The following is a 22,178-nucleotide window of genomic DNA, read 5'->3' as shown; positions in this document are numbered from 1 at the left end:
AAAAAATGTGTCTACTTTTAGATGGAGCACTTAGGTGTGGTGCACGTTGCGCGACTTGCATCTCGTGTTTCATGTTCGATTGTTACTTCAACTATATTTTAATGTGTTTCTCTTGCTCTGTTGTGACGAATAATCTTATAAAATTTTTTCTTTTATTCAACCCACATTCTCAATTGTATGACAATGATATAAAGGGACGTGCTTGCAAGGCACTTGAGGGAAAGCAAAAAGTTGTGTGAGAGAGAGAGAGAGAAAGAGAGAGAGAGAAAGAGAGAGAGACTTGGTACTTTGCAGGAGCTGAGCTGAAGTGGGATGGAAATGAAACATCTTGAATATGTGATGGTTCCGCTTGGTTTTACGGTGCTGGTGGGATACCATCTTTGGCTGATAATCACCATTTACCGGAGTCCTAAAAGAACTGTCATTGGAATCAACGCTGAATCCCGCCGGCAATGGGTCGCCACCATTGTTTCAGTGAGTGTCTCTCCTCTCGGACTCTTTTCTTCCATTTTGTGTGTCAACTCATTTCAAGGACTGTTTCTCTTGTTTGATATCTGATGTCTTGTTGATATCTCTGATAGCATTATTGTGTAGTTTTGAGGATTTTGGTTTGTCATGATCTTTCTTCATTCATTTTCATCTAAAATCATCTACTAACCAACATCTGTCGGATTGCAAACATTCATTCCTCTATGGATAGAGATTTAAGCTGTTCACTTCATGTCTAGATGAAGAATTCGAGTCATTTCATTAAGATTCCACATGTACTTCTAATCGTGTTCCCTCCCTCATGTTGAGAAACTTATTCTGCCTCGTGCCTTCTAAATCATATACAATTGATTAGTTCAGAAAGTATAGTGAATAAGTCAATTGAGAAGTCATCTTGTCCCCTCCTCCCATTTCAGTGGAGGTGGAGAAGGAGAGAGAGAAAACTTCCATGGCTGACTACATTACGAGTGATCATGTTCAGGACCCCGAGAAGAATGCTGTTCTTGGAGTCCAAACCATACGAAACAACATCATGGCTTCGACGCTTATGGCTACGACGACGATCACCGTCGGCTCATTGATCAGTGTTTTTGTGGGCAGCACATCAAGTACTGGAAAGTACCGTTACATTTTGCTGTGTTTCCTCGTTGCATTTCTTTGCAATGTGCAATCTATTAGATACTATGCTCATGCTAGCTTCTTAGTCACATTGCCTGCTGGTGAAGGCAGAAAGGACTATCTTGCTGCAATCTTGAATCGAGGAAGCTTATTTTGGTCGATCGGATTGCGAGCTTTCTATTTCGCAATTCCTTTCTTCCTCTGGATCTTTGGACCTCTATCAATGTTTTTCAGTTGCTACCTGATAGTATTTGTTCTTTACTTCTTGGACTTTACAAGAACTTCCAGCTATGATCCTTATGGATATGTGCAAAAGGAAGAAGTGAACAACAAAGACATTGAATCTGTCGGTCAGTCAGGGTGAGTACTCTGTTGCTTTCATACACTTGATTGATTTTTATCTGTCTGGCTTTGTGATTTTGCATATTGATCATGGTTTTCTAAACGAATGTTCTGAATCGATTCGGGTCAGGGGAAACAATTTCGTCGCGAACTCCTGCATTCACTCTCCTCTACTCGAAGGTCACATTATGACTTCCAATTGAAATGGCTCTGCATACTTTTAGCTATTGCTTGAGTTGAGAATTGTGTTTAGGAAGAGATTGAAAGAAAATTTTAATTTGTATTTAATCCACAGGCATTACTTGAATGTGTGCTAGTATTTACTTGTATGATCAAAGTGTTGGGCTATGAGGTACCTGATATGTAGATTGTTTTATACTTTTATACCTTGAAATGTTATGCAAACCATAGTTTATACCGTTATGAAATAACCCTTCACCCATCGTATAACTTTGAGGCCACATTGAGTCCCCAAGAGAGGGGGCGAAAGAGAGAGAGAGTTTTTAGTCCAATTTAAATAGTTTTAAACTCTAACTCATTTTATATAATTATAAGTTCAACCGTATGAATATGGTTAAAATCGACGCTTAATCTAATTAGTTGATATACATCTTGTATCGATCATCATTTATAACCAAGGAGAGGAATGTAGAACGGGAGAAAGAATAGAGATTTTTTCTTTAAAATGAAAATAAATAGCTGTCAAATTTTTAATGGTGGTCAATAGGAAGATCCTTATTATTTATATATATTATTTCATATCAATCCGTGACAAATAAATAACACAATGAACTATGAAAGAAGAAAAAGAAAAAAAAGAAAAAAAAAAAGATCAACTGGTCTTGGCGAGGCTTGAACTCGCAACCTCCAGTTCATAAGACCAACGCTCTAACCAACTAAGCTACAGGACCTGTTGACTTTTTCAAGAATTTTTATTGTGAGATCCCATCTCTATTGGAGAGGGGAATGAAGGGTGTGAAACCTCTTTCTAGTAACACATTTTAATCGTTGAGGGAAAACCCGGAAGGAAAAAACTAAAGAGAACAATATCTACTAGAGGTGAGCCTGAACAGTTACAAATGATGTCAGAGTACACCGGTCAGTGTTCTAACGAAGATGCTTGGTAGCCAAAGGGATGGATTGTTAGATCCCATATTGGTTGGAGAAGGGTACAAAGCATACCTTGTAAAGGTGTGAAAATCTCTCCCTACTCATTGAACCCCAATTAGAGTAAATTGTGAAATCTCACATCGGTTGGAGGGGACGAAACATTCTAGTGTGGAAACCTCTCACTAGTCGATGCGTTTTAAAATCGTGAGGTTGACAGCAATACCTAACAAGCCAAAGAGTACAATATCTGCTAACAATGAGTTTGCATCTATATAGTACTCGGTCTTGCATCAATCCTCAATTGCTCATGGATTCTTGAAGTTGGAGGATTGGGGGCTTAGCTGATACCACCAACGATCTTACACTCTAAAACCTTCAACCTTTTACAATGGACCTATTACAAGAGATCCTGCACAAACCTGTAATGTTCCTGCGACCCCATTGGCCCATTGCTTGTTATTGCTAATCCATTTGCAATAACAAGTGTAAACAAAACATACTAACCCTAAGTGAGTCGAGCCAATTTAGGATCGCATCGCCTACGGCAAGGCAAGCCTCTAGCCCGTTTTAGAGAGATTTTCGAAAGAGAGTTTGAAAGTAAAGTTAAAAAAAAAAGTGAAAACAAACAAAAGACAACAAAACGGCTTAAATAACATATAACTTTTCAGGTAAAAAAAATTCGACAATGGGAATCTTTCAACCGTCAACTCAATCACGAGAGACAGAGCTCTGCTATAGTGAAATCAGATTACAACATTACATGCTCATAAGTTGGATAAGGGCTTTCTTTCATTTTTTTGAGTACCCAGAAGAACACAAGAAAGGCAGGCATTGAACCTTGAGGTCTTAAAGATATGCAATCAAGTCAATCCAAAATCATTACATGAAATCTCTAGACAACTGAGGAACAACAAAATGGCGCCCATCATATCAATTATAAGCAGAAAAGGAAGCAGCTTCACACAAATGAACGAATGCTTTAGCTCATATAACAAGGCAAATGAAATCTATACACCACATAGGGAGGAGAAAAGCAAGCAGGTTGAGTCGAATAAGTGCTACACATTGATGAACTAACCATTCAACCACGGCCCACCGCCGCTGTCTTACACACCGGGCACGCATTCTTCTGCGCAAGCCACTGCTTTATACACTCTACGTGATACCCATGGCCACATTCCAGCTTACCCATTTCATCATCTGGATCATACTCCTCCTGCTTGATACAACACAACAATTGTAGGCTGTCAACAATTTGGGGTAATCAAATCCAGCAAAACCAAACGCTTCTACTTCACCTGACAGATGCTGCACTTCCGATCCATTTGAGATAGCAAGTGAGTTGTTGTTAGCTCATTTACAGCAAGGGGCTTCATTGTTCTAATGCACCTTCCCATCTCGTCTTCTTTCAGCCCAGTACTGACATGCCCAATCCTTTCACCGAGCTCAAGCAGCTCCTGTTCAAAGAGGTGTGAGTATCACATTGTAGCAAGAAAGAACAGGAAGGAAAGCTACGAACCTCGTACGACATGTTATCGACATCAAGCCGCAATTCCCTAAACTGGTCGTGTATGTCGAATCTTCCACCCATCAGCAACCCGCTCTGAAACATCATAATCTGCTAACAACGTATCAGGGGAGCTAATCAGTTTCATATGATCAATGTGAAACAGAGATGCCTTTATGGTACTTCAAAATTACATAGAATGACAAGATGAACACGACCAACATAGAACTCAACTGAAACTTATAATTTTAGAACAGCAACGAATCCTATCAAAGTGGTTGTTTCAACTGAAGCTTATATTTACAAATGATAGCTCACCTCGGCAAGGCCATCAGGGGATGGATGTCGAACATGGCGATAATATCGACTCCGCGACAGTTCAAATGTTCGAGCAGTTGGAAGATCAGAATCAGAATCCAAATATAAAAGGGTCTCGGGATTCACAGTTCGTCTTCCTCCTAAAGAAGAACGCTGTCATGGTAGAAGTAGAGGAAGTTAAAACGCAATGAACAGAGTTTGATACCAATAATCAACTACGAACAGGTGATTTCTCGTTTTATAGCCCTAAATGAAGATTTCATTCGGAAAATTTCAAATCTAACGCATACCCATTTGCATTAAATACTCAGATTTACGAAGAATAATGGAATCAAACAAGTTACAAGAATGGAAGCCGAACAGGTTCAGCCTGATTTCGAGGAACCCTATTGAAGAAAAGAAACAAAAACGATAAAGTTCGATTATAAAAAAAAAAATGAGAAAAGCCCAAATAAAATAAACACCCAAAATGCTTCTTTAGCTACGAAATCGACACGAATGCTTAACAACAAGAACCCACCTGGGGGTTTTTGTTTCTCAGTGTCACATCGACAGAGGAGAAAGAGGTTCAAATATATATTAAAACAGAGTAAAAACAGAGTAAAACAGAGTACCTCCCTCTGATTAATCTTCTCCAAATCGATTTTTCCCCTTCCAGAAGCATGCCGTCTAGCAACAACGCAGTCCACAGAAGCAGCCGCATCTGCGGCGAATTCAATTCCAGGGCCACACCAAACATCTTGAGCGTCTAAGCAGCTAGCAGAATTGGTACTCGAATTAGGATGAAAATGAGAGGCATCAACAATTCCTTGATGGGTTTTGTTCTTGGAGTTCTTCTGCTTTTTTTTCCTCGTTTTCTTCTTTTCCCAATCCGCTGAAGTTCGAATTACAGCCGGAACCGATACCTGCTGAGAAGCAGCGTTGGTGCAACCGAGTCTCCTGAAAGTTGCAGAAGAAAAGTTATTCTTCTTCCTGTTCGTGGCAATGGAAGAGGGTAAGCATTCATTGGCGGCGGTGGTTGAATTATTGGAAAAGGTAGAGAGAAGAAGAGAAGAAATGGTGGATTTGCAGCGAGTGGATTGAATAATCGAAGGGATTGATGGGTTTGGATCTGATTCTGAAATGGGTTGGCTGAAATGGCTTCTGGGTCTTCTCAAATTGATGTGTTCACCAATTGTAGAAGTCTGTGGAGCAACAGGCATGATTCTTAAACAAGGAAACTGGAGAAGAAGAAGGAGTGAATGGAAAAACAAACAAATAGAGGCGATTTAAGGGTTTTAGAACAGAAAGTGAAAGGGAATGAATTGAGTTGAAAGAGAGAAAAGCATAAACTTTAAAGAACTTTAGTTTAATGAATCTCTTTGTTCCATTCCCAGATTTGAACGCAGAGGAAGAGGAAGAAGAAGAAGAAGAAGAAGAAGAAGAAGAAGAAGGGGAAGAAATTAGTGATTAAAAAGAGAGGTGGTGGTGGTGGTGGTGGTGGTGGTGGTGGTGGTGGTGCTGTTAGGTGGGCTCTGTTTGTCTTGTTGTTAGAGTTTGTGGGTAAGCGGCATCATAGAGAGAGCAGTCTCTCACAGGCTCAGGAACCTGTGAACAACTTTTTTCCTCTTTTTTTTTTTGTTGGGTTTTCCACTTTTTTGCGTTCTAAGCCAAATTGATGCTTCCTTATCAAATCAAATAATAATAATAATAATAATAAAAAAGAAAAGGGTATTTTGGTCATGAAAATTTGGTAGGCTCTGCAAAAAGTCAGATCTATGGGTCACCATGGATGGAAGCGAGGAACACCAGAAAAGTCACAGGGTCAAAATTTGTAAGGATTCTATGTTCATTTCGGGATTCTGTTCATCTTTCCTGTAAATGGACGGTTGTGATGTCTTCTTCTTCTTCTTCTTCTTCTTCTTCTTTATTTTCTTAGACACATTTTTGCTGACTCCATTAATTGTGTATTCCTTATTCGGATAATTTTGAAGATTTGTTCATGCCTATTTACTAGATTAATAAAATATTTGATTCTTCTAGAAAAAAAATAATGTCATTATGATGAGATATATTATATATCTTAGATATTATATCTTAATTTAAAGTATATTTTATTTTATTATCAGTATTTAATTCTTTTATATTTTACTCATTTGTACTCGTTCTTAACATAAACTCATACCCTCTTAAGCCACAACCTTGAGTTTTTCAAAGTGAGCTTATTAGTGTTGTCCATTGATCTCGGGCCTCTATCATGTTCAAATTCGAGCCTTCGGGTAATTTTATCCCAACAATTTTCAAACATTAAAATTGAAAATATTTAATAATTTAAAAATTGGCATTGTGATTATTTGGGGAAGAAGAATAGAAATCATGTGAAGATTGTCTTGTTTTGACTCAAAATGTGTCTTATATGTGAAGGAACCAAACAGTGTACTACATGCTTGAATCATTGTGTTCTTACATTCTGCTTTTCCATCTTAGAAGAGACAATTGGAATTAATAAATTGAAATAGGAATATAAAGTTTAAATATTTTTTAAATTATTTAGATAAATTTGACAAAGAATATAAAAGTGTATTGGATATCATTTTCTTCCATTTTCTCAAATGGACATAATTATTATGGCTTCAAAGAGTATATATTACAATGATAATCCATAATTAAAACCAAAAAAAACATGCCATTTTAAACCCAATTAAGTACCCATAATCAACTCTTCCACATCAAATTATACCTTTAAACTCATAAAATCCTATATTCTAATCATTTCACTTAATAATTGTGAATAAGCTCCATTATTAATGTTAATCCCTAATAAATTAGAAATTTAAATATTTAAATTAAGTTAAACAAAATTAATTATTTGTTTAGTTAAATTCAATTTGGATAGGAAAAAATGATTAGCTACGAGTATTTATTTATGTTTTTATTTTCTTATGGCATTTATTTATATTTTATTGGTTAAATTTTATGTAATTAACAACGTTATTACACGTCTTTATAATTAATTTTGATGTGACATCAGTTTGGTTAAGTTACAAATTTTGATAGATCATTAAATTTTAAAATTTATGTTGAGTTATATTCCACTTAAAATTTAAATTTAAATTTAATAAATAATTAATTTTAAAAAATTCAGGATTATAAATCTATTATACATTTTTAATATTCCATGTATTAAATAATATTTTAGTATTTATTAAAGCATGTAATTTAGTTAATAAAAAGTTAAAAAGTAAATTGATAATAAATTTTCTATTAATTATTTAAAACCTTTTTATATCACAAATGGGTCTAGATATAGAACTCTAGTAAGAGGCTTTCGTGAAGGCTACAATTATTTTTTTTCATTTCCCTTTATATTAATTTGGACACAACTTTATTTTTTCTATTAATTTTTAATTATATTTTCCCCATTAAATATTGAAGGTTGAAAATGACTTATAATTCAATAATTGAACTTCATCGTATAAGGACTTACTTGTTATTATAAGAATTTAAAGGGTAAAAAAAAAAAAAAAAAAAAAATTAATAAAGGAACAAAATCATTTATGTTGTTAAAATTTATGTTTCAGAAATATAATTTATGTTTTTAAAATTTTAAAAATAATTAAATAATTAATTATGACAAGAACCAAATCAATCTAACTTTAATTTTTTAATTATTTTTTAAACTAATAACAATTATGGCTTGGCTTTTAATCAACGAGCAACAACCACCCCAATAATTAAAAATGGTATAAGAAGATGACATTTTATTTTATATCAAATATGACATCACAACTATATACTATTGATTTTGAATAAATGAATTCTTAAAATCACATGAAATGTTTTCATAATCTTATTAAAATGTTTATAAATAAAAAAATTTAAACCAATTATTTAAGATATATTTATATATTAATTTGTGATGAAATTTAGAAAGGTGGGGGAGAGGAATTAAAATCACGATACAATTTCATACATAGAAAGTTGTGTCATAAACCGGAAGCGGACCGGACCGGCACTTTCTTCAACGGGAAAAAGGCGGTTTAGAGATCCTTTTGACTTTTTTTTTCGTTGAATGTGAATAATTTTGATTTAATATATTATTTATCGATTAAATTAATAAAAATATTCATAAATTTTATGTTTTATAAATTTTCGTAAATTTTAAATTTGTTTAATAATATTTTTGAATTTAAGAAAAAATATAAAAAATATTTATATCGTTACTTTTTTGATGAAAATCGTCAAAATATATTAAAAATATTTAAAGTTCAAAAATACTTTTGTAGTTAATATTATATTTAAAAGTAGGATCAATCACCCTTACTTTTATGAATAAAAAATAAAAAAAATTATTATCGCCAAACATATAAATAAACCATGTTACTTTTGAAAAGTTTATGAGTATTTTTAATTTAAAATTTTCTAAACGTATTAAGGTAACTCTTGGAAATCTTTCGAAAGTTAAAAATATTTTTGAAATAAAATATTAACCATTTTTATCTCAAGGGTCGGTAACAATATTTTTTAATATTTTTTTTATTGGAAAAGTTTATGAATATTAAAAAAAAAACTCAATTTGTTTTATTATTAATTGAACCATGAATGAATAAGTCCCTACAAAATTATTTCCATCAAATTGAATATAAAAAAAAGGGTCAAAATGTAATTATTCCATTGCGTTTTAGTCCCTTTCTTAAAAGTAATTTTCATTTTTCTCCCACCCCAAATGGATGATTATGTTTTTTTCCTTTTCAAACTTTATTGACGTTCTTTAGATTTATCAAAATGTAATAAAGAGGAAAACAATGGGCAAACAAATAAAAACCAAGAGAAAAGTGACCAATTTCTATAATTTACCAAACTTTTATTCTATATTTTTAAAAAATTTAAGAATTTAGGTAAACAAAAAAAATATATTTTAAAGGTCAAAATCTAAAATTTGTAAAAGTGAAGGGACCAAAATAAAAATTGATTATTTTAAAAATTCCATATAAGTAGGAATTCTACCAGAAGCTGGGGTTGATTTATAAAGAAGTAAGAATAATGGGTTTGCATCGGGAAGCTAAAGACTTTTCAGAAACACAAAATATATTTAAAAAAAGCCCTAAACAAATTGAATTGTTTTGTGGACTCGAAGCCATTTTTAGCCTTTTATTCATGTCGGAATGCACATAACAGAATAATCCTCATTAATTTTTTAATGTTATTTTGACTCAACCCACTTTTTATTTATTTATTTATTTATTTATTATTATTAATATTAATTAATTAATTAGATGAAGGTGATTATTTTAGGCCTTCTAGAACATTATATTTTAAAGAAATTATTATGAAACCATTAGAATATTATATTAGAATGGCCCAATTTCATCTGGTTGGGCCTCGGCCCACATAAACAGCAGCCCACTTGATTGGACGGTTATTTTATTGTTAGTTCTTGCGTGTTTGTTTCTCCGGTCATAAACCCCGAAGAAAATGGGGATAAACCCTAGAACTGCTAAGGAACGCCATGAAACGAGCTATATGGGGAGCTGTCTTCACTGTCTGTTCTCGGAGGGTTTCCATCTCTCCTCTGCTTCAAACCTTGCGCTCTGGTCCATTACTACCTCCATTTTCCGTTTCGATTGCGTCCCAATCGCGATGTTACTCGTCCGGGAATGACAAGTACAATGGATTGAACTCAACAACGATTGAAAACAAGGATTCTCTCGTCGACGATGATGTCAGTAACGAAGGTAAAATATAGTTGAATGCTGTTTGTCAAAGTTCTCTGTGTTTTCTTTCTAGGAAAAGATTTTTCAAATAGATTTAATTATATTCTCGTATTTCTAAGCATGGATCATCTTCTATCGTATTATATTTATATTTGCTTTCTGCGGTTTAATAGTTTGAGTTCTTGTAATATTAGTATAACATAGTAGTTACCTATGAAATTTTGAATGATATCCTCCTCTTATGTATAAGTTGTTTAATACTGGAAATTTTAGATAAGATGTGTTCAGAATCGTTGTTAAAGAAACTAATTAACAACAACTGCAATAAAATTTCATTTTGTTTTGTTGGTTCTAATGTATGTTGAAAGTGCTCTTAATCAAATTAGAGATAAGTTTTGAATAATCAATATTTCGAGAATGATGTGAAAATAACTGCTACTACAAAGCAATTAAGTGAAAGAAGAGTATAAAGATCAGCGAGAGAAAGCGATTAGTGAAGTGTTTTAACAACTTCATGATTAAGGAAGCCTTGATTGACCCCCAAAGTTGTGTAAAGAGCTTGGTATTTCTAGATTGCTCACATTGACATGAAGTTCATTTGCAACTCTGTTCATTTTTTTTTGTAGTATGATTAATTTATTTTTAAAAGGCAATGAAAGCAATAGATACACTCAGATTCGATCTTAGACAGTAAGTTTTTTGTGATTACAGAGCTGAAGAGGAAAATTGATAGATTTTACGAGGGTGACGTCGAGTCATTACCAACAATTTTTGAAGCAATTTTGAAGAGGAAGCTATCAGGTAAGCACGGAGATGCTGATGATGAGCTGATGAAGGAAATTCGGCAGCGAATGCCTGGAAAAGTTGAAGATTTTAAAGATGAAGAGTATGATTCAGATTTAAGTGGTGAGTTGAATGAAACTGATGAAGAAATGGAGGAGGATCCCAGTGAGGAAGAAGATAGAAGAGTATAAGTTAATGTTAGATCATACATTTTTGGGTGAAAATGGTCAAATTTTGATAGCTTATTCAGGTTGGTCTATGGGAACCTATACTCCAAACTTGGTGAACTTTGTTACATGGGGAATTGTATGCTTTATGTCTTTTAATGCCAATATTTGCAATAATGTATTATTGTAGAATGATTGTGGGGATGTGAGATGTATTATTGTAGCTTCATAACATTATTTTTTCACCGATGTTATCCTCGCCACCTCCATCTCGCTCGTTGTTGTTCACTTTTGAGTTTTGATCTTGTTAACCTAAAAAAGTTAGAAAGGAAATTAAAACTTAAAATTAATAGAAATCATGTTGAAATAAGAACAAAATGTCACAAAAGAATAGTATATTAAACTTTTTCTTTGGAAAGCATAGAGTGGTCTTTGAACATAAACCAAGGCATAAAAATGCAAGCACCCAAAAAAAGGAAAAATAATCTTGTCAAGAATGGGATTCGAACCCATGCCCTTTCGGACCAGTACCTGAAACTGGCGCCTTAGACCAACTCGGCCATCTTGACTCCTTGACTTTGACTTTTTCTTAAAAATTATAAATATTAAGATTTATTTATCTATATTTCGAAGTACAGATCAATAAAATTAGAGACTAAATGTGTTATACAGCAAAATTGATAGATATTAAATTATTAACATGATGTAAACTGTTACTTATCAAAAAAAATTTATAAATTTCAAAGTATATGACTGATATTCAAGTGTTCTAAACTAAAATTCATATATGATAATCATTTAATTTTTGTCCATCACATTTTACAGAAAAGGCAAAAACAATTTGTCAAGAATGGGATTCGAACCCATGCCCTTTCGGACCAGTACCTGAAACTGGCGCCTTAGACCAACTCGACCATCTTGACTTTTTTGTTTGACTTATTGTTTACACTAAATATATCAATTAATAAATTTTTAATCATCCTAATTTCTCTTTAACAAATGGGACACGCAACCCAATCCTCCCATTACCTCTAAAATTAATTAATATTATTTCTTGCCAAATGAACAAGAACACAAGAATAATTAATTAATATTGGACGTCTAAATTTTGGTAATAAAAAATATAAAAACAAATTAGAAGCACTAAACTCTGCATCTAAATCACAATTAAATGTTACAAAAATGGTGTCTCTTTCTCTTTCTCTCTGTTTCTCTCTCTCATGGCTTTGAAAATCCGAGACATAATTTATTGCCTCTGAAATTCATCTAATATTAAAAAAAAAAAAAAAAAATGATACAAACAAAAAGGGGTCTCTAATTTTCAAGCACCACATCCAGCGCCGCAACCGGCGGCGCAACCGGCGCCATAAAGCTCAACGTCGGCCGTGGAATTCCTGTCTTTTGTTGACATGCCGTCGGAGCAAGAGAAAATTATGGTGGAGATTATGCAGAGTGTAAACAGAGCCGCCCAAAACAGCAAATAAATGTCACCGGCGAGGCCAAAGCTGCCATTTTGACTGCCAATTTCTCTCATTAGCCTCGCCATTAGAGCCAAACTGAGTGTGTTTTGTGATGGGTTTGAGAGAATGAAGAGACCCAATTGAGTTCTTTTTCATTCTCCTCCATGTTGGGCTCTGCTTTTATAGCGTTGAAAGCTCGACATTTGTGCACTCTTTTTGTGTGGGTAAAGGGGCCATTAATTATTGGATTTGAATTCGTAATTTGGGAGGCAAAGGTGTCAGAATTTGGAGTGTAAATGAGAGTCGTAGTGGATGCTTCATGGTTAGGTGTTTGTTTCCATTATTCTCCCACTCTTCTTTGTCAAACCAATACCACCATACAAATAAAGCACCACCCATTATATTATTCCAATCAATAATTATTCTTACTTCCACTCTTTTTCTTACATCTTTTACGAGAGACTCTACGAGATCCCACGTTGATTGGAGAGAAGAACGAAATATTCAAGGGCGTGAAAACTTCTCTCTTGAAGATGCGTCTTAAAACCGTGAGATTAAAAGCGATGCATAACGGGCTAAAACGGACAATATCTGCTAGTGGTGAGCTTCAGATGTTATAAATAGTATCAGAATCATGCTCCATGCAGTGTGTCAGCGAGGACGTTGAGCTCTCAGGGGATGTGAATTGTGAGATCCCATATCGATTAGATAGGAGAACGAAACATTTCTTATAAAGGTGTGAAAACCTCTCTCTAATAGAGTTTTAAAACGTGAGATTGACGGTGATACGTAACGAACAAAAGCAGACAATATTTTCTAGTGGTGGGCTTGAGCTATTACATACGGTTCCTACTTAGTCAACCATTGTTTTCTCGCGAGGAGTGTCCAAGTCGAATATTTAAGTAATATTCGATGAAAAGTTGAAATTTTTTAAAATATTTTTGGTTCAAGAGAATAAAATAAAGTAATATACATTGGTCGTATGTTTAGAATGAAAGAAGCAAAGCAAATGGGGAAGGGTTGATAATGTTTCAATAATTGCACTAAAATATTTGTATGAAATAATAAATAATAAAGCATTTGGATTTGGATTTGGATTTGGGTGGCATCAACACTACTTAATGGGGACTTCAATTAATTATTTAAACCTCAATAATTTGGGTTAGTGGGGAATTTCTGATGGGCAGATGAAATTTATCTATTTTTATTTAAAAAAAAAAAAAAAAAAAAAAAAAAAAGAGGGAATCACATCTACCCACGTAAGAACATTATAAGATTTTGCTCCCTAAATCATATCTTACTCTTTTTTATTTTATAAATGGAATTCTTTTCAAGTAGAGTATTTAAATATTGTAGATCATTTAAGTTAATATTAAATAAGATATTAAATTCGAGTCTATGTTTGGTTGACAGAGTTATTATTTGAAACTCACGTTTTTTCTTACTGGTAGAGTTCATCATAGAGTAAAGAGATTTAAACCTCTTATCTTTTGATCGAGTTTTATTATATTTAAGCGTGCATACAAAATTACAATTAAATTAAATATTTTTCTTAGTTAATGTTTTTGGGAGGTTATAGAAAATAAATAATATAATTTAATTGTCACAATTCAATTTGCTAAAGTAAGCGTCTGCAAATTTCTAACTCATTGTGACCAACAAAAGAAAAAATGAAGCCCAGTGGGCTACACAGAAATGGGCTACACAGAAATGGGCTGAGAAGTTGGCCCACATACTAAGCCCAAAAGTGGATTAAGTTTTTGGAAATGAAATTAATATTTATATAGCTATGTTTACAATAATGGAGAAAAGGGAAAGAAGGAAAATATAGTGGAGAATTGGGAGCCTGCTTAGTGATAGTGAGCTCATGATTGTGAGCCGTACGATGATTGTTAATCAAGTGAGCATGCACATCTAAAGTTGGCTATCTATCATGATCTTAAAGGCCCCATTTAATAATCCATACTATACAAACCTATAAGATAAATAACATTCGAAAACTCTCATTTCATAAATTGAATTTTTTTTTTAGATTTAAAATTTTGACCATTTGAACGAGTATATATACTTAAATTAATTGAGTAACAACTTGAATTCTAGTGCATTCAAGTGTTTGATTAAAAGGAAAGTTGAAAATTTCAAAGAAAAAGTAGTTTTAGGGAAAAAAACAAAGAAGAAAGAGTGTTTGATTGATGGATTTTGTTGAATTTAGAAAGAAAGGAGGTGTATTGAATGATGATATTCCATGTGGCTGCTGAATGAGAAGAACTGTTCATATGGATGGAGGATGTAACAATGACTCCCATCAACCTCACCGAAAGAAACCACACTCCCATTACAACAACTGGGCTCCATAGCTTCATTCATGGCAATGATCTAAAGGGAAAAAAACACAAGGAAGAAAGAATAATCAAAACAGAAACAGAGAGAAAAAGATTGTTTGATAATGATGAGGGGATGGCCGTTCATTCATCTTCCTCTGTACTTGTGGTAGAAGCGTGAGAGGACGGAGGCAGGGAGCTTCTGCCCCTTGGAAATTTGCTGCTATCATTAAGAAGCCCAATGGGTAGCACCAGAGGTCTTTGATAATTGGTAGCCAAAATTTGAGGCAATTTTCTGTTCATGCCAAGTGACCATGATCTCTTGCTCTCAGGCTATAAATTGAGAAGCAAATGAACCCATTTTCATCCAACATTCCACATCTCTCTCTCTCTATCACAGTACCTAAAGTTCAAGAGTATTCTGAGAGGGAAAATGAAGGCATCACAGATAGCAGTGAGCATATTGGTGATGTTTATGATGGCGGAGGTCTCAGTGGCAGTGACATGCAGTCCACTGCAACTGAGCTCCTGTGTGAGTGCAATCACATCTTCAGTTCCGCCATCTAAGCTCTGCTGCTCAAAGATTAAGGAACAGAAGCCCTGCCTCTGCAAGTACATGCAGAACCCCACCTTAAGGAAGTTTGTGGCCTCACCCAATGCCAGGAAAGTTGCTAACACTTGTGGAACTCCATTTCCCAAGTGCTAGGATTTGGTCCCCTCCCCTCCCCCCACTCAAGGGACCTCTCTCTCTCATTTTCTACACTGTTCTGCGTCCATTGTTATGTGCTTGATTGATTACTAGCTAAAACATAATCTGTGTATGTGGTGTGTTTGACTTCAGTGTGTATCTGTCCAGTGTTTGTAGTAAGATCAGAGAGGGTTGTAGTTATTGAAGAAATGGGGAGTATTTGTGTTGAGTCTTGCTCTTATCACATCCCCCATCTTATGTGTACAAGCTTCTGATGATTGTTTGTAATAGCAAATCAGATTTGGACCAAAGCTCTTCCTACCTCCCCCAAGACCCGAATCCTCTCCTCAAACTATATTATGAACTACTGCTACCAAAGTTATTTACTTGAAAAAAGCAACTAATATTAGGCAAACCTCTACCCGACTAATCTTGTGAGATCCCACAATAGTTTGGAGAGTGAAACTAAACATTCTTTTATAAAGGTGTAGAAACTTTTTCTTAACGAACGCGTTTAAAAATCTCGAGAGAAATTTCGGAAGAGAAGTCTAAAGAAAACAATATCTGGTAGTGGTAGGCTTAAACAGTTACAACCTAATGAACGACGTGTAAAACAAATCAAATTCTTTTGTTCAGATTGGAATTAGTGAATCGATTGTCTCCGATCTATCTCAGACACAATCTACGAGGAATTCTGGAGGAAAGCTCCAAAATTAGTCAAGACATACGAAAGGAATCAGAAGATTATTTACAAGAAAAACGAATTTTCTCACAGATTAAGGAAGTTTGAAATTGGGTTCCATCCCATAATCCATGGTCTTTTGTCGGAAGGAACAGCAAAATTGAGTTCAAACATCTCCCTGGACATGTTGCCACCTTCGCGGAACCCAACAAGCTTTGCCACTATCTCAGCACTGTCCTGAATATGCTTAGGGTCGTGAGGATTTGTCCAGAGTTTGTTTACAAATTGGATTCTCCTCTGTTTCCCCTCAAGAGGTACTTCCCATCTAATGTACAATGCATCTCTTTCTTCTGCTGTCAAACGTGAAGTTAATCTCTTTGCAAGAAACTCCCTTTCACGTCTCAATGCCCTTATGCTACATAGAAGAACAAGATGGAGAAGGAAAAATTACGGTAATCATTCCAATTGATTGATCAAACGTTAAGAAAGGAGAGAAAAGAAACCTTGACGAGCGAGAGATTGTTGGCTCGTCTCCAACGAGAGCTGCACTAGCATTGCCAAATTCCGCTAGGTGCTCCTGCAGCCATGTTAAGCGCCTCATCTCTACTTCCAGGTAAATCTGATCAGCCTGGTCGCCCTTGAATAAAAGGTAGAACTGAGATCTGTGAATAATGGAGACATAGCAAGCATCCCATAACTCAATAATCTGCTGCCTTTGCTCCCTGAAAGTTACATGCCACGGAACTTGGTCCTCATCCTGCTCAAATGAGTTTTCATCACAATCTAATTTGTTGCCAGCAGCTTCATTTGCTTCCAGCTCAAGGACCTACATACAACGTGGAAAAGAACATGTAGACTTAGTGATGTTAATGAATGCAAAAATTTTATGGATGAAATTCAAACAACAATTATAGCACACCTGACAAACAAGTAGCTGTTTTTGGTACTGCAGTTTAGCCACACGTTCTTTCAATTCTGTAACATATGCTCTTATGCTTCTTACGTTTTCTTCTGCAGCATTTTGGAACATCTTTTGCATCTTCTTCATGTTCACAGAACTTGATCTTCGATAACAAGGAGTGCTCTCCTTTGACGAGACATCTCCACCTTCTTCACTCTTTGTTGGAGTCCCTTTCTCAGACTCGTGCAGAGTCTCAGGTGAGAATACATCATCATTCCCAGGAGGTCTATTTTCAAAATCGGAGTCCAGTACTTGCTGGGAAGTTGTTGAAGGTGAGCATGGCGATCTTAAAAAGTTTTGGCGGTTGGCAACATTACTTGAGGCCAAAGGAAGCAATTTCTTCTTTTTGGTATAACTTTTTTGTTTGGGGGTTGATTCATTCATGAACTGCTGATAATTGGTTGGTAGAGACATTACCAACTTGTCAATTGACTTCTGAACATTTTCAAGCTGCTCTTCTAAATTGGCAATGGTGCTACCTTGAGAATGAAGCCGTGTTATCTCTTCCTTTAGATTAGCACCTACACTCTGGTTAGTAGCAATAACGCTACCAACCTCAACCTCTTTTGGTTCTAAACGGACTGACCTCATTCCTCTTATTTCAGCTTGCAACTTGGCAATTGTTTCTGCTGCATCTTGGTTCCCCAGTCTGTGACAAGCCACCTCCTTTTGCAATACTTCCAGGGCTCTATTAGCTTCCTCCCCAAGCTGTTCCTGGAGATGTTCCAGCTTGCGAATTTCATGCATAAGTGTGAAAGGAGCAGTAGATGATTGTCGCATGATAGACTGCCTTAATATCATACCACGGCCAAAGTCCTTGCCGTCAAGTTTCTGAGACAATGTCCCAGTAAAGGACAAGCACTTCTTCACTGGAGGACGGGCAGATTCAATTGGGTTTGAAACCTGAAAATAACAATGGCTGTTACTATTTTCTGATCTTCAAGGAACGTGATATATTGTTAGAGAGAATTGTATTGTCAGCGAGTATAAGGAGGTAGGAGAGAGACCTGCTGGTCCTCCTCAAGTTTTCTGCGGAGCTCGTCGACCTGGGATTGAGCAAGGTCTCTTTGTCGCCTTAATTCTTCAATCTCCATTTCCATCTGGATTTTAATCAAATACTAAGTTCTGGTTGATTCAATCAATTATATGTCGAGAAACTGTCAAATTAAAGTGTAAGCTACCTGCTGGATTTTAAAATCTTTCTCCTTTTTTGGTTCAGGAGTGCGCAGTTCTGCTTCTAGCCTGGCAACTTCCTTCTGTAAATGTTTGACCAATTGTTTGTCCGATACAACCTGTTTAAAAAATTTCAAATAAAAAGTTAAAGGAAATACGTAAGCATATGTTAAAACTATGGTGAGGATAAATAAGGTTATTACCATATTAACTTGGGCGTTATTAGTCACTTCCTTTGCCCGGGTGGCAAAGTACAAAGTATTCCGCGATTGTTCAACATGAGTCAGGGCTGGACTCAATGTGCATATAATGGCGGTTCGTGCATTTCCACCAAGTGAATGCTGCAGTATGCGGGTGAGCTTCGAGTCTCTATAAGGTATATGACCACTTCTCTTTCCGAGACTGCAACAATAAACAGAAACTTCAGACACAATATTGTAACCGCGAAAATCTATTGTTAGCCGATATTGTCCGTTTTGGCTGTATCGTTGTCAGCTTCACGGTTTAAAAATAGATATTGTCCGCTTTAACTTGTTACGTATCGTAAAAGTTCAAGCCCACAATTAGCATTAAAACAGATATTGTCTTCCTTACTTATAAATCTATAATTATTCTCTGAATTAGCCAATTTAGGACTCCCTCCCAACCATCCTCAATAAAAAAAAAAATTCCAAAAGGATTACATACAGAAAATATCAGACACAGTGAATGTTAATATCTTTCACGAAACAGATTCTGACCTTAGCTTTCTGATTACAGTTGTGAGCGTCATCAAACTAAGGTTAATATGACAGCCTTCTCTCAGTCTAGCACCATCTGCATTTGTCTGTGAAGCTCTCTCACTTCCAGCTAGATCAACAAAGTTCTGCATAACGTTAAAATTAGTAAGTCCAAGAAAAAGTGAAATAAAAGTACAAGATTGTAGATAAACAAAATGTAAAAGCAATTCCTACCAAGCTTGCCACAAAAGACCTAACGCAATCTGAATTCTCTCGTAGGGTACTTTGAATTGTCTGCATATACAATCAAAAGCATTTATGGTAAGAACAATCAAAAGCTGAAAAAGAAAAGCTTTCAGATAAGAACATCAAAAGCGCATAATTTCCACAAAACTAACCAGCCTTATTATCTGGTGTGACCGAGAGCTGTAGTCATTTAAGGCCGTTTCACCAACTTGTCTTTGAGCTACAAAGTAAAATTGAGCTAATGGTAAAGCAGTGTATTATGGAGGACATTAAGCAAACTTGAGTGAGGACACAGTAGCGTTCATACCCTCACAGACGCCAATCAAATGTCTCAAATGTTGATCATTACTCGCCGTTTCCTCTACTAATTTCTCAACCATTGTACCTTTCTGCATAAAGAGCAATATTCACTCGGTGGAGCATACTACGTTTAATCCTTACACATGTAATTATGAATAGTACCTCTAAGTCATCATGAAGCCTTAGATTCCGACCTGGTTCTGTATTCAATAGATCCCTAACGTTCTCATTGTATATTTCCAGTCCAGAAATTCTAATTGTAAAATCTCTCTCGGGTGTCTGTCAAAAAACCAAAGCTACCTGATGATTTACTTAAGGTACAAAATGCTAGCAGAAAATAATTCGATTCAGAACACTAAAAACTTACATTACTAATATGTTTGTAGATATCATTAACAGCTTTCTCAGTTATCCCCCTCATTGTAAATGTCTTTCCACTACTAGTTTGCCCATAGGCGAATATGGTGGCTGTGACATAGAACAATATACGGCATTTGAATGGATAATCACCTACGTTGAATGATAAAAAAAAAAGAAAAATGAACTGATAATTCTTTGAATTACCATTGATTCCCATTAGAGCAGATAAGGCAACATTCTTTACTCCTTCCTCATATACTGCCTCGGTCAAAGAAGTGGGACCGAAAACTTTATCTGCCACAACAAATGATCGGATGCCATTAGTACAATCTTTGGGAAAGAAATAAAGAAAATGGCATGAAAACAATGATCGGATGCCATTAGTACCAAATGTAAACGAGGCGGGTTGAGTATGACGTTCCTGAGGCTGGGGTTTATACACAATCGTATTATTGTCAATGCATTCCCATGCCATTTGATCCTTCGCTTGCTGCTCCTTTTTACTCAGAGGTCTTAACCGTACAGTAACAACGATCTTTTCTTCCTTAGATCGAGGTCCTCCAGGTGTTGATGCTGGTGTCCTCTCTGTTTTCGAAGCTGGTGTTGAAGGAGTTTTGATAGTCATAGTGATTCTTAATATCTGCTGCCTATTTCTCCTTCACAGTCGGACCAAAAAACTGAAAAAGCAGGGATTTGATTAAAGTTCTAGACGTACTTCTCGAGAAATGCTAGAAAATCAGGCTGTAGCTTGAAGATCATGAGGCGAATTTACTATAACCAAACGCAATTATCTGTCAAATGAATAGATTTGAAGAAAATCATGCGTCAATTCGATGCAAAGAGAAGTTCAAAAAATGTCAAAAAATCATACATGGACTGTGATGTATTTTAATCAAACACATTGCAGACCAGGCATTTTCATTCTCTCCTACGCTCACTCTATAAGCATAAAATGAAGGAAATGGAAGAAATACAACAAGCATTCTACAGAAACAAAACCAATCGGAATTCAAGAAAAGTGGGAGAAGTTCTCACATTAAATTGGAGCCGAATCTGATCAACGCAACTTAGACGGCCAACACACTCAGGATTCAGATCGAACTCTTCGGCCGTGAAATTCGCAGCAACAGAAGAGAGAGCTTGGAACTTGCCTTGTTAGGGTTTTGGATAGAGAAAAACAGAGAGAGAGAGAGAGAGAGAGAGAGAGAGAGAGAGAGAGAGAGAGAGAGAGAGGAGAGAGTCTCTGAAATGAAAGTACGACCAATTGATTTGAATCCAATAGACGCAACGGCTAGTTTTTCTTTTTGTTTATTATTATTATTTTTCTTCTCCAAATAGTTTTTTTTTTTTTTTTTTTTTTTTTTTTAATAATTGTTATTGTTATTACAGGAGTGTGGTTCTTTTACATTGGTCGAGTCGAGTGGGACCCGGTTTCAAGATATAACCGTTTGTATTCTTAATATAGTTCACAGAAAAGATAAAGTTGTCTTGCTAAAACACCCCCATAACATTTCATTCTCTCTCTCTCTCTCTTTGAACCCTATTATTAATCATGCCAATTTTAAATAATAAAATTTAAAAAATAAAAAATGAAACGGCGGCGTTTGGGTAACTTATTCTCCCCTAATGATGACGTCTAGTTCTAAGTTTTTAATTTTTGGCATCAAATGAAAATAATGGAGGGTGATTGGAACCACTTTTTAGCATTCCAGCCTCCAACGAGAGTCCCTCAATCTACCATAGTTGCTCTCGTTAATAGACGGGCCCCTTTAAAGAAAATGTGATTGTGATCAATGACATTTAAACTATGAGTAAAATAATTAGTAACTATGAGTAAAATAATTAGTTAGGTAGCACTGGTAGAGTAGTTAATGAGAAATAATTATGATTTTAATTTTAATTTTAATAATTTACATGAAGGATGGAAAATACATCCCGTTCTCGTCTTCCCAAGTGGAAGAAATTTTCTTTTCCAACTCTATTGTTGACCTCCAATACGAACCAAAGCCCGACACATAACATCATACAAGAACAATTTTATATTGTCGGACTATTTTATTTCTGGTACCATAATTCTCACAAAACCGCGTTAATGTTTAACAAACTAATTATAATTAACACACCAATACAATTTACACATCTTGACTATTAAATTAAATAAATATTTCTAATTAACAAATCTAGTCATCATCTTTGTTCATTAAATTTATTATTTTATAAAATTGAGTTTCAATCCGGTCT

General features: G+C 35.2%; 5 protein-coding genes and 3 non-coding genes across 10 annotated transcripts; 3 read left to right on the top strand and 5 right to left on the bottom strand.

The window, feature by feature from the left end:
* The first annotated feature begins 89 nt into the window (after positions 1–89).
* Positions 90–1,911, top strand: LOC111783713 (uncharacterized). Its single transcript, XM_023664632.2, has 3 exons — positions 90–474; positions 971–1,467; positions 1,580–1,911. Exons 1-3 carry the CDS (start codon positions 313–315, stop codon positions 1,650–1,652), a joined length of 732 nt encoding a protein of 243 aa, XP_023520400.1. The 5' UTR covers positions 90–312; the 3' UTR covers positions 1,653–1,911.
* A 375-nt stretch (positions 1,912–2,286) lies between these two features.
* TRNAI-UAU (transfer RNA isoleucine (anticodon UAU)) lies at positions 2,287–2,360 on the bottom strand. Its single transcript has one exon. It is a non-coding gene; the product is annotated as a tRNA-Ile (tRNA).
* A 970-nt stretch (positions 2,361–3,330) lies between these two features.
* Positions 3,331–6,275, bottom strand: LOC111783108 (uncharacterized). Of its 2 annotated transcripts, none has more exons than XM_023663992.2 (5): positions 4,999–6,275; positions 4,385–4,537; positions 4,079–4,177; positions 3,858–4,016; positions 3,331–3,778 (listed from the first exon to the last, which is right to left on the bottom strand). In XM_023663992.2, exons 1-5 carry the CDS (start codon positions 5,584–5,586, stop codon positions 3,641–3,643), a joined length of 1,137 nt encoding a protein of 378 aa, XP_023519760.2. In that variant the 5' UTR covers positions 5,587–6,275; the 3' UTR covers positions 3,331–3,640. The 2 variants fall into 2 exon arrangements, with proteins under 2 accessions (XP_023519760.2, XP_023519761.2); XM_023663993.2 differs by having other exon boundaries at positions 3,331–3,775; positions 4,999–6,256.
* A 3,544-nt stretch (positions 6,276–9,819) lies between these two features.
* On the top strand, positions 9,820–11,272 carry LOC111783221 (uncharacterized). The gene is made up of 2 exons (XM_023664122.2): positions 9,820–10,098; positions 10,789–11,272. The coding sequence occupies exons 1-2, from the start codon at positions 9,873–9,875 to the stop codon at positions 11,049–11,051; spliced, it is 489 nt and encodes a 162-aa protein (XP_023519890.2). The 5' UTR covers positions 9,820–9,872; the 3' UTR covers positions 11,052–11,272.
* Positions 11,273–11,515: 243 nt separating this feature from the next.
* On the bottom strand, positions 11,516–11,596 carry TRNAL-CAG (transfer RNA leucine (anticodon CAG)). The gene has a single exon. It is a non-coding gene; the product is annotated as a tRNA-Leu (tRNA).
* Positions 11,597–11,869: 273 nt separating this feature from the next.
* Positions 11,870–11,950, bottom strand: TRNAL-CAG (transfer RNA leucine (anticodon CAG)). The gene has a single exon. It is a non-coding gene; the product is annotated as a tRNA-Leu (tRNA).
* Positions 11,951–14,969: 3,019 nt separating this feature from the next.
* On the top strand, positions 14,970–15,807 carry LOC111782628 (non-specific lipid-transfer protein 2). The gene has a single exon (XM_023663411.2). The coding sequence runs from the start codon at positions 15,242–15,244 to the stop codon at positions 15,512–15,514; it is 273 nt and encodes a 90-aa protein (XP_023519179.1). The 5' UTR covers positions 14,970–15,241; the 3' UTR covers positions 15,515–15,807.
* Positions 15,808–16,045: 238 nt separating this feature from the next.
* Positions 16,046–21,156, bottom strand: LOC111783300 (kinesin-like protein NACK1). Of its 2 annotated transcripts, none has more exons than XM_023664223.2 (15): positions 20,973–21,156; positions 20,325–20,728; positions 20,142–20,231; positions 19,945–20,045; positions 19,740–19,856; positions 19,585–19,666; positions 19,430–19,497; positions 19,266–19,325; positions 19,053–19,177; positions 18,516–18,714; positions 18,321–18,431; positions 18,147–18,239; positions 17,098–18,042; positions 16,682–17,004; positions 16,046–16,593 (listed from the first exon to the last, which is right to left on the bottom strand). In XM_023664223.2, the coding sequence occupies exons 2-15, from the start codon at positions 20,560–20,562 to the stop codon at positions 16,266–16,268; spliced, it is 2,880 nt and encodes a 959-aa protein (XP_023519991.2). In that variant the 5' UTR covers positions 20,563–20,728; positions 20,973–21,156; the 3' UTR covers positions 16,046–16,265. The 2 variants fall into 2 exon arrangements, with proteins under 2 accessions (XP_023519991.2, XP_023519990.2); XM_023664222.2 differs by having other exon boundaries at positions 20,325–20,614.
* Positions 21,157–22,178: the final 1,022 nt, after the last annotated feature.

Source organism: Cucurbita pepo, chromosome 20 (assembly GCF_057944985.1).
Source record: "Cucurbita pepo subsp. pepo isolate OVF chromosome 20, ASM5794498v1, whole genome shotgun sequence".
Lineage (NCBI taxonomy): Eukaryota > Viridiplantae > Streptophyta > Magnoliopsida > Cucurbitales > Cucurbitaceae > Cucurbita > Cucurbita pepo.
This window is presented reverse-complemented; position numbering and strand designations above follow the sequence as displayed.